Below are 11208 nucleotides of genomic sequence, written 5' to 3' on the forward strand. Positions count from 1 at the left end.
TGCTGTGTCGGTGTGAATTCCATGTGTGATGCAATCAGATAGCTTGTCATCTACTCCGTAGTTGTCGAGCTTTTACTAGGTTGAGATCTTTTATTGAGTCAGAAATGAAATGTGACAGCATTGAAACACACTGGATGCAGCAATATCAAATCTATAGTAAATTCAGAGTAATAGTAACTAAATAATAAATATAGTATATAATGAATTACTTGTATATATAAGCATATTAATAAATTTTGATTTGTATTTCACTACTTGAAGCTCACTGGTAAATCATTTTAAATACCTAACTACCCTGCAACTTCTGATAAGTCAGAGCTTTGAGCTTTCTAATTAGTTTAAGAGCTGCTTTATCCCCACCACAGCATGAGTCGCGTCGCGTCATCACAAAACGCGTAAAAACACTACGCGTTGCAGGCACTGGCTCAATAAGCCTCTTTCGACATGTATAATATATCTAATGATCCCGTCGCCGTCGTGAACGTAGCAATCCATTCTCGTCTCGCTTTAGATTCACAACTCGGTGACCAGAACTCTCTCCCATCCTCCTCGACGCTGCAGGGAGGATACCAGCCTCCTTGGATGCATCTTTACTCCCCAGATTGAACGGCGCCAAAGAACTGGACCGACCACGCCATGGAGTCCATGATTTCTGCCGGCCAGGCACTTGGCGTGGTAAAAGAAAAGTCTGACACGGACGCGTCCTGCCCATCTAGACTTGGAATGTGACCTCTAGTGGTCAAGGCTGTATGGGATGCTGAAAGTGTCGCATACGGTGGCTCAGATGTCAACGTCGCGTCTCCTGCAAGATATGTCAGTACCAGCTCGAACCAAAGACATGGCATGCACATACTCCATCTCAGCCCGCACTCTTTTAGTCCCTCCATCATGTCTCTCGCAATCCTAGCCCCCGTCGAGTTAACACTCAAAGCTTCAAACACTCTCAGACAAGTCTCCGCATCATCAGAAATACCAGCAGCATCGAAGCCATCCAACGCATCACCCGTTTGCTGACTAAAGATGCTCGAGACTACTAAGATAGATCCAGCGCATATCAAACACGAAATCATCTGCCACCAGGGAAATTCCTGCACCAAATCCTTTTCACACGAGATAGAGTGCAGTAGACGTGCTGTCTCGCGTGCCTCGGCGATGCATACCTTTTCATACATGCTGATAAGGGCCCAGTTCGGCTGGCTGAGTGCAATGTCGGTCTCGTCATCGAGATTGCGCATGATTGGGTAGCATAGGTATGGTCTGTGAATGAGAGCCCGTAGATGGTGATACTTGATAGCCAACATGCTCCGCTTCAAGACATTAGTAACGATCAGTGAGTTTTCAGCCTTATTGAAGATGCATACCTGGCGTTTGAAGATGAAGGACTTATCAAAAGCGTGTCCCAAGTCGAACCGCAATGTTCTGGGCAGTGATTGCTTCCATTGTATAAGCTTGAGGTCGAGTTCCTTGGTATTGAACAGATCACTAGTCAAATTCTGGCCGGCTCTCGGGCTATACAGATCTCGCAGGACCTGGCTTACGATCTTGGAGAAGGAGATAACTTCTAGATGGTAGTCGCCAACAGAAGGCCCCTCAAACATTGTCGGAAACTCGTCGCCATCCCAATCGATGTCCGAGTCGCCAAGCCGAGAGGGCAGCGGAACATGGCAGTAGTCCTCATGGATCGCTGGGGGTCGACCCAATTGCAGAGAGATCAGGCGATCTAGGACGTATATGCAGTACCAGATTCGCCGTCGCCGCTCTACAAGTAACCGGCCTGGCCCTTTAAGCCTCTGGGGATCGTTTTGCTCTACATGCAACCCAATGCTCTGTGCCATACGGACGGTTTGGCCCAATGTTGCCCAACAGCTGCCAAGTTAACTACGCATAAGTAGACTGACATCGGACTCGGACTTACCTGTCTGTTCTGCAGACTGCTAACATGTAAAAGCATTGGGCTAGGAGCAGAGATACATGATGGATTGACCGGTCTGCCCCTGCAGGTAGAGCTAGAGAGAGTGCCTGAAGGAAGTAAACTTCGTGACATTTGTTTGCTCCTATCTGTTCTCCCGGTATGCTGGTATAGTAAGCCCCAATGGCGCAAATGACATCTAACCACAGTATAAGCCGAATAGAACCCTGGGTGGCATAGAAAGAACTAGTTACTTACATATTAGTGCCAGTTTGGTATTGTCCAGTGAGCAGTCATCTGACGAATCCAGCGCTTGATCAAGCGACCTCATAAACAGCGACTGCGGAATGAACGGAAATGCAAGATGCACAGTAGAGAAGTACACATCAGCAAAGACTTTCGCCGCCTCACGACTCGGCAGCTCAACAACTCTACCAGGCATGACATTGACACTGGGGGATGCGATGTCGCCGACTTGCTCGTAGCTGTCAACTCTTTGGTCAGAGTCGGAAGAACCTGGCTGGGCCTGCAGCACCCGCTTGACCAGGTTGAAGAAGCACACGTCGCTCACCTTGCCAAGATATCTCTCGGCCTGACTGACCTGCGGTCGGAAAGAAAGAGCATCGGAGCCAGTCAAGGTTGTTGTTAGCCTTGCCGTCAGAGTAGTTGCATCGATGTTGGATAAGGCTCTGTCGGCGGCCTTCATGCAAGCTAACACTGTAGATGCATCTTTCTGATATTGCGGTGTCGGCAGCTTCGACACTACCATGTCCAATAACGACTCGTACTGTCTTATCGCTTCACGCAGATCTCCATGTCCTTGAACAGCACTGTCCAGCGAGCCGTCATCAGTAGAAGCTTCCTGGCGCCTCTTGGCCCGCCCCCCAGCTGCGTAAACACAATCATACCCGTAGCCCTTACAGCGACTACACTCGGGCCATTTCCCATCACACTAACACATCAATAACAAGCAAAAGATAAGATAAAGCGGATAAGCTTGCCTTGGATTTCATAGACCGGCATTTATGGCACGCCTTGGCGACGCGCTTCCGCTTAAAGCCGACGCGGGGCGAGGCGTCTGCCATGATATGCGAGTTTCAATTGACGATGCTCGTTTTCTGGCTTGGTACAGCGGCTAGAAGCCGGATACTTGTTCTTTTTGTTCCATGTGGGGTTTTAGGCGGTATAGCCGCCCGATCCGAGTTATCCGATTATCCGTTGTTGTTGTTTCTCCGGTTGTATGGTGTGCACGGAGATTCTCGACTGAGGATATTACGAATTATTAATTTAGATGCGTCTCATTGGGTTTGAAATTTGTGCTTTACTGCAATGGGAAGTTAGAGGAGCAGCCCTGCCTATTAAGCATACATCGTGACATGGGAGAGTGCGTCTGTTGGATTGAGCCTTGAACGAGGATGCAAGCCTTCTACATTTCTGTTACATAAAATTTCGAATTGAATGTCATGCTCGATCCTGTACATCCGGATTTCCGACTTATGCTTCAGTTCCGGCTGCATCTGAGATGCTACCGCTCTTGTAAGGCTTGAGATCACCATCACCAGATGCAAGGGCTTGTTTTCTACTTGTACGTGATGGACCTCCGCCATGAACCTGCGCAGCTGGACTGAGCAGCTTTTTCTCTCAATTCATTCGCTGTTGCAGGGATATCCTAAACTCAATTGTCTCCAGTCCACCACCTAAACCATGCGCCTTGAGCTAGTTCTTGAAGCAAATGCCAATGCACACTCGTACCGCCCGGGCGATCATGTACGTGGAGAGTTGCTCATCCGGGGTCACGGACTCAAGCAGGCATCAGAAATCACTGCCAAACTTCAAGGTGGGTCTTCTCAACAACATGATAAACTCTATGTCCCTGACGCTGAAGGCGGGCGTACATAGGTAAACTAAGTTTACACTCCAACAAGCGTCAAAACGGTGGAACCTCTTCCTCTACATACACAGGGTCTCCATGCAACAAGTCAGATCATGTGGTGCACACAGTAACTAGCCCATCCGACACTCGGTGAATTGTGCTAAATGGAGAGTAGCTGCTCGAACAGTCCAAGCAGATCAAACTCGCCACGAAAACCTCGACGTTCAATCCACCAAGTTGCAATCATGACGCCGACTACTACGCCCCATTTGACTTCACATTCCCAAGCAGCAGCTGCCAATGCCGTTGTCAACTACCGCCATCACTCGAGACATCATCGTCCGGACACACGATCAAGGTTGAATATGCCATCACCGTGACAGTCCGACACCGTCTGCTCTGTCGAGTATCGAGACTCAAAACTCTACGCCAAGTCATATCCTTCGAGTCAGAGCCTTCGATCCCCGTCTTACCAACGTCGAATATTGGGTCCCTCTCTGCGAGCAAGCTGTTTCCAAAGCTTTACAAGGCTTTGGGTAATCAGGGCGTCTCCAGGATCAGATCACGATCTGATGAGTGCCTACCTCAATATGAGCCTACGCTGCAGCTCGAGGTGCTACTTCCGTCACCACCCATCCTGACCCCGGGGAGGCCGACGGAGATGCAGCTAATCATGCATACTCCGTCAGAGCTTGTCGCCAGCGAGAATATCTACATCCGCAGTGTCGAAGCGCAGTTGGAGAGTTGTGTAGAAGCCAAAGTTGGACTGGTCACAAAGACTGCGACCGAGACACGGAGCGGCTGGAACTTGCAAGGACTGTTCCCTGTCAACAGAGAGCACTTTGAGGTGGATTTAGGAACCTGGGGACAATACCTGGTCATGGATGCATTGCCAACGTGCAAGTCGTGCGTGCTGGACACGACGCATTGGCTTCGCATTTCGGTGGGGATATCTATAGGCGGAAGCGAGAGGACTCAGGTGTGTCTAACACTCTGCAAGATTTGAACATTGCTGATGAAGCCTAGATTGTTGAGGCATCGCTTGAGGTCATCATTATCGGCGCACCACCTAGCTATACTACAAACCCATCGGTATATGTTTAATAGAGGCAGACGCAGATAAACCACCAGCGGCTATCTGTTAGATGAGGCGATTTCTCTGTTTTTTATGATGTTGTTTTTCTTCCAAGTTGAAGAGGCATCAGGCATGCGAGCCGGTCTTTACAGGTGGGGGAGTAGGCACTCATAGTGACGACGTGGTGATTAATAGCATACAAATACGTTGCGATGCATATACCCTTTTGCAATAAATCCGGTTCACATTCATGTCACAATTAGGTATTGTAAGCTGTGACCTAGACTGTTGTTGCAGATTTAAGCTTGTGTCAGCCTTGTAGCCGACTGAGCAGGGCGGACGACAATTTTGCCACTATTCTAGTTTAAGGTAACTCGTGCCTTACTTTTCCCAATTGTGATCACGAATGTATGCTTAGCTTCCGTTCGCGATGCGGACAGTCATGTTTGCGGCAGCGCATTGGATGCTTGATGAAAACAGCATAAAGACGCCAGAGACCAAGTACTTGAGATTGCAATTGATACACATTACATACTATGAACTGTATGGTCATTTCTAACTTTGTATTCCATTGTATCCTAAGATCTATGGCTCATTGTACCCTTCTATATCTCCCCTCTAGATCGCCAGACTGGATGTATGGCTCCGTGCTATCAAACTCAGGTCCTAACAGACCCTGTTGGAGCATGCCATTACCCTGCATTACGCCTCCCTTTTGCAGAAGACGCATTGTCAAGTCGCTGTACCCGGCGCTGTAGCTGGTCCATGTGAAAGGTGAGAGGGGAGTATCGAGAAACAATGCATTTCCGTACATGTCGGCGGGTGCAGCGCCCTCGAAATCCAGGTCATTCCTCCCATTCTGGAGCGGTAGATTCACGGTACCGTGTGTGCCGCAATCGACCTTGTAATAGGGAAGTTCAATATCTGAGTCTTGCGATTCCGATATCGCAGTTTCATCGCAGGTCAACTCCTTGTCTCTTGCAAGGCTCGGCGTGGATGCAGCTTCAGATCTCTCATGTTCTTCCAGCTCTCGATACAGCTCCTCCATGCTGTCTGCATCTTCGGGGAAGACGGATTGCACTGGGAGATCGATCTCGCTGTTTGGTGGAACGCAGTCCAAGAGCTTCGCGATGTGTTGGGCGACGGGTTGGCCGTGTTCATTGAGCTGAGGCTCAGCCAACTTCCAAGGCTGCGAGTTCCTGACCATACCATATAGCTTGCAGACAGTTTCTATCAGAATGTACTGGGACTGCTCCAGTACCTCGGCGTATCTGAGTGTGTTGTTAGTGAAATGATGCAGATGGCTATAGGAAGCATAGTCTTTACCCTTTAGGAGTATTCTTGAAGGTTATGGCTCTCTTGGCACTGGCTGTGCAAATCTTTTGGTCGTCCTTACACCTTCTGCAAGGGATCTTTCCATCGCACTGTTATACTTATCAGTTACACGTACAGGATTAGAGTACTTGTAGTTGGATAGCTTACCTTGGTCTTCTTCATTCTGCATCTCACACAGGCCTTACGAACCTTTTTATGAGCCTTGTCCGTAATTGACTCTTTCATGCTAGCATTGCCATGTCTGGGCGCGGTCCTGGCGGATCTACGCTTAAATCTATGGCAATGCTGCGCCATTGGCGTGCGGGCAGAAGCAGTGTCTTCCTCTAGACTTCCGCGGGAAAAAAACTGCCGACAGCGAGCCATATCTAAAGTTGTGATTAAACGAGTTGAGTTAGGTAAAGATATATGAAACACCAACTTGTCCGCCGAGTTAACCACAAAGGATACTGCTCTAGTGGAAACAACGGTTTATGTATATGCCCAGTGAGCAGCTCAAGACTTCGAATCAGGGCTTGCAATTGTGTCATTCTTTATACTAGAATCACCCTTGCCCAGACTGGCTCTAGTTAGGTCTCCCATGCAACTGTTAGGGAGCGGGTGGACAGGCGAGTTGAGCCTATTGTCTGCCGCCAGATCCGTTAATTACTGACTACCTTAGGCCATGCGACATGCATCATAATTCCGACAATTTTAATTTATGCATGAGCGAGCCTGGTGACTCGCTTCAATTGCCCCATCGATGCAGCTATTCGTACCTTGACCCCTGCTTTCGCGGGGTCATGAACGCCCTACAGCGCTTCCATGACGATGACTGATGCCTCCCCACCAAAGAACGGTCCAGATACTTTTACTCGGCTAGGCCGGTATCAAGAACAACCTAGATGCTGCTACCCCATGGTTTCAGTATAGTACTATCCAAAGCCGGTACAGCCGATGTAGCCGAGAGACAATATAAAAATGACCATGTACGCTTTGCAGGATAAGTCGGCTTTCGGGCTGAGAAGTGGAGACTTGATCCTGGTCAGGTAAACCTGTTGAGGAATGGTCGGTTAATCAACCAGCAGTTCAAAACGGAGCTGGGAAATGAATGGTACGCGAAGCAATTAATTAACGTTGGAGAGAATGAACAGCCGGCAGCTTGGTAGCATCAATGTCTCGTTATACCCCACAAGTCGAGCTGTGCCAGACTGGGCGGCCTTCACATCTTTCAGCTCAAGCTCCTTACTAAAAAGAAAGATGTAGCTACCCTGGAGCCTTTGCTGGCGACAGCTCGGCGTGGATTGGGATGGTGATGATGAGAGACAAACGTTCCGCATAACCACAGACAGCCTCCTCAGCCAGTCGTCTTAGGAGTTCGAGTGCCACGCCCTTTTCACGACCGTGGACGAGTGGGCGTAATTTGAGTATAAGTGCCGACGACGACTCGCTTGTTTCTTTCTGGAGAAAGTAGCAGTAAACGGCAGTGGTGGTAACAAGGACGAACCTCAAGATGAGAGCATCGGGGCAGCAGCTGTTGATGAGCAAGTATAGACGGAGGTAGTGTATGGGGGATGCGATGCAAATGGTAGAGATGACTTACGATTGTAATCGTAGTCGCTTAATCATGGCCCGTCTTTGTCGTGTTCGTTTACTTACACAGCGCGACAGCAAGACGTATAGCACATGCGGATATAAAATCTTAATATAACCTAAGCTTTCAAAAATTTCAGTCTTTTATATAGATTTATATCATATTATTCTATTAAGATCTACACTCTATATAGTAATTTGGTTACATATTATTACAAAGTTTATATCCTACGTTTAAATCAAAATATATTTATCCTTATAGGTAATAATCCAAGAATTACCTTAGAATAATAGTAAAGCTAATAAAGGTCTAGGCTAAACTAATAGCATTAGCTGCTCTGCCCTTTAGATAATCTTAAATAAAAAAGTTTATTCTGGTTTTATAACTCTGGCTCTTATCTTATAATATATCTGCTATACCTGCCAGAATTATAAACACAAGAGTTAAGATTTATAAAGGTAACCTTTATATACTATTAATATTAGAGGAATCTTATTTTAATACTAATATCTTATTCCTTATATTATTCCTATTAATAGGCAAGGAACACTTTACCTTATATTATAATACTATTAATATAGCTAAGGTAGTCAGCATCTGCCATATAATCTATACTTTACTCTTATTCTGCAGTAGTATAAAAGGAACTTCTAGTATTATATAAGTTACTTAAGCTTATCTCTAGACTAAGTCTTCTTTAAAAGTAAATAGACTTATATATATAATCCTTTATATAGTTTCCTACATATATTCCTAGAGTAACTTTGCTGGTTTCTTAAATCTAAGAGCTAACCCTAAGGCAGCTCTAGAGGCTGTAATGCCGAATAATAGGCTTAAATATTAGGCCGGTTGCAGTAAACTTAGCAAGGCTGCAGGCTATATTATAGCTAACTAGGTAAGTATATCTCTTCGTAATAAGTATTTGTATTTATACCTTTGCAACTAACCTTAGAGTAGTAATAGTATATAACTAAGATGATTAACTTAACTGGCCCTAAGCTCTTATTAGGGGTGGATATTATTAAGAAGTTAAAAAGCATACCAGCAGAAAGGTTAATATATATATACTACCTATTTAAGAGGTAATTCAGTAGTATATATAAAATAGGAGTATGTCTCTAGAGTAGGAAAGCTTCCTTAATAACTGATTATACCGGTTTCAGCTTATTACAAAGCCTGCTCTACCCTATTCTGCATAAGACACCAAAAGCCGAAAAATGTCGAATGGCATAAAATAATCCATGTTTTCCTGTAAATAGAAAGCCTGTAGCCTGTTAATAAATATAATAGTAATTAGTTAAGAAATAAATCATTTTATATAACTCCTGCTTAAGTTATTACTTTGATTTTTAATATATAATACTTTACTCTAAAATATCTTAAAATACGAAGCGGATAACCCTGCTATTACTATCTCAGTTAAAATAACATAGAATTAGACTAATTAATTTATCTATAAAACTACCAAGTAAAAGAATTGCTATAAATACATAAAAAGGGAAATAGACATATTAGCTTAGCTTCTTTTTGTATTTTACTCTTGTATTTACTCTTTTACTCGTCAAGCCCTTGCAACTATGATCCATATGCCTTTTCAAGTTGCACGGGCGAGAAAACGTCTTTTCACAGGCGTTGCATACTGGACGAGTCATATCAATTCCCAACCTGGAAGCTTCTGCCGGATGGTGAACTTTTATATGCTCTTCCAACTCTCGTGTGTATGGATGTCCCTTGAAGCACAAGTGGCACACTTCGGGTCTGAAAATGTGGCGAAGATTGCGACTGAAGTAAAAACAGGTTAGCCTTTGTTCCTACGATGGATTCTAAAATATACCTCAGAGTTGGAAGCGGTGACTTCTTCCCCCTAGTAGCCTTTCCCTTTTGCGCCAGTGATGATTCGCTTATAGGGATTGATGGAGAGGATGTTGAAAGTGTTGCAGAAGATAAAGGTGAATATTGATGGGCAGAACTGGAAGAAGATATATTGTTCCGCATGTAATTCAGCTCTGGCGAGTGCCATAGGGCGGGGGATCGTGTGATGTAAGGGGAAATGATAGTGCTCTCGAAGCCAGGTGATAGCGATGAGCCACTTGAAAATGCTACATGATCCATGCTATTTTGTGACGAACCAAGCACATCAGATACAATCAGCTCATCAAAGGTAGTCGGACAGTCTGTGTTTGGGAAAGAACTGTTATCTGTTCGGCTGGTTACGTCGGCTAGAAAGTCAGGGTATGCTCCATCCGGTAGGTATTCATCGCATGCTATAGCGAGACCCAATAGTGGATCTCTCATAGTCAATGCCGTGTCGTCTGCTGGTTGATATGAGTCAAAGAGGGAGAGGTCCATCTCAGGAGGTATAGACCCAAAAGGATCATTCAGGTCCATAATTAGCGACATATCCTCGTCGAGCAGGTTGTACTGCCACTCAGCGTCCATTGTGAGTATAGACTTGCTAGCCCTTAATTCGAGGGCTTATAAAAACTTGTAATTATGGTAGACCGCCTTCTGCGGTTGAGGTAGAGGTTGTAGGTAAGTTGGGTGGTTGCGTTGCGTAGAATTGTGGAAGCTGTAGGGGCTGCAAAATAATTTCAAGTAATCCTCGACAGTCGTATTGGTAACGGGACGAGTGATTGGACACCTTTTAATGACATAATCCGGGTCCTCAATCTATTGAATCCAAAGCTTGAGTCAGTGAGGAAGTTCTCCATCAAGCCGCGCTCTCGCTGAGTCACGACACGTACCTGCTGAGTCGATATTCATTGCATTGAAATAGAATTCTCTTTCCTCACTCTCCCACGAAGACCGACGCGACGTATTGCTAAACATCTCTCGAATTCAGTTTCGGATCCCAAACAGAAGGTGTACAAAGGCATCGGAAGAGCCAGTGAGGTTCCGTAGCAAAGTGCTACCCTCTTGGACTGTCGATTACATGATACAAGAACCACCTCTTTGCAATCCAAAACTGAAAACTTGAGAAATCCGCGATGCTCACAATCTAGTAGTCCTTTGTGTAAGGTTCTACATAGCACGGTCACATTAGTGATTACTTCGTGGGTAGGAACGACAAACAAAACCTTACCAATGTTTTGGTGAAAAAAAGGCTTGAGGATAACATGATAGGTTTCCAATCTCAAAGGCATGGAATATTGGTTGTGCCTGGAAGCATGGTTACAATGATTGACAGTTGACTATGCTTCCAGGCACGAAGGTTAAAGATGCACAGAGACAACCTCCAATTGAAGCATGCTGAAGAAAAGGGTTGAAGAAGAAAAATGATAGAACAGGAGTGCAGGGGCGAAAAACAAGGCGGCTCTGCGGGGTTTTATCAGCCAAGCTTCCTGCACGGTGTTTCAAGCGAATACCTTCCACCAAAATGACGTACCCTGGTATGTACCTCTCATTGGCGGAAAGGGGAAGCCTACACATACGATTGTAGGCCCCAA

The 11208-nt window shown here is 45.6% G+C and overlaps 4 protein-coding genes across 4 annotated transcripts; 1 reads left to right on the plus strand and 3 right to left on the minus strand.

The window, feature by feature from the left end:
• Positions 1 to 243: 243 nt before the first annotated feature.
• On the minus strand, positions 244 to 3002 carry FOIG_16001 (uncharacterized protein). Its single transcript, XM_031217412.1, has 6 exons — positions 2911 to 3002; positions 2168 to 2861; positions 1916 to 2108; positions 1362 to 1866; positions 854 to 1307; positions 244 to 802 (listed from the first exon to the last, which is right to left on the minus strand). The coding sequence occupies exons 1-6, from the start codon at positions 2992 to 2994 to the stop codon at positions 591 to 593; spliced, it is 2142 nt and encodes a 713-aa protein (XP_031052883.1). The 5' UTR covers positions 2995 to 3002; the 3' UTR covers positions 244 to 590.
• Positions 3003 to 3457: 455 nt separating this feature from the next.
• FOIG_16002 (uncharacterized protein) lies at positions 3458 to 4897 on the plus strand. The gene is made up of 4 exons (XM_031217413.1): positions 3458 to 3746; positions 3809 to 3909; positions 3958 to 4761; positions 4809 to 4897. Exons 1-4 carry the CDS (start codon positions 3614 to 3616, stop codon positions 4884 to 4886), a joined length of 1116 nt encoding a protein of 371 aa, XP_031052884.1. The 5' UTR covers positions 3458 to 3613; the 3' UTR covers positions 4887 to 4897.
• Positions 4898 to 5449: 552 nt separating this feature from the next.
• FOIG_16003 (uncharacterized protein) lies at positions 5450 to 6354 on the minus strand (the record flags this gene model as incomplete). The annotated part of the gene is made up of 3 exons (XM_031217414.1): positions 5450 to 6128; positions 6184 to 6281; positions 6340 to 6354. 3 exons carry the CDS (start codon positions 6352 to 6354, stop codon positions 5450 to 5452), a joined length of 792 nt encoding a protein of 263 aa, XP_031052885.1.
• A 3272-nt stretch (positions 6355 to 9626) lies between these two features.
• On the minus strand, positions 9627 to 10201 carry FOIG_16004 (uncharacterized protein; the record flags this gene model as incomplete). Its single annotated transcript, XM_031217415.1, has 2 exons — positions 9627 to 9851; positions 9908 to 10201. 2 exons carry the CDS (start codon positions 10199 to 10201, stop codon positions 9627 to 9629), a joined length of 519 nt encoding a protein of 172 aa, XP_031052886.1.
• Between the last annotated feature and the right edge of the window lie 1007 nt (positions 10202 to 11208).

Source organism: Fusarium odoratissimum (assembly GCF_000260195.1).
Source record: "Fusarium odoratissimum NRRL 54006 unplaced genomic scaffold supercont1.63, whole genome shotgun sequence".
NCBI lineage: Eukaryota > Fungi > Ascomycota > Sordariomycetes > Hypocreales > Nectriaceae > Fusarium > Fusarium odoratissimum.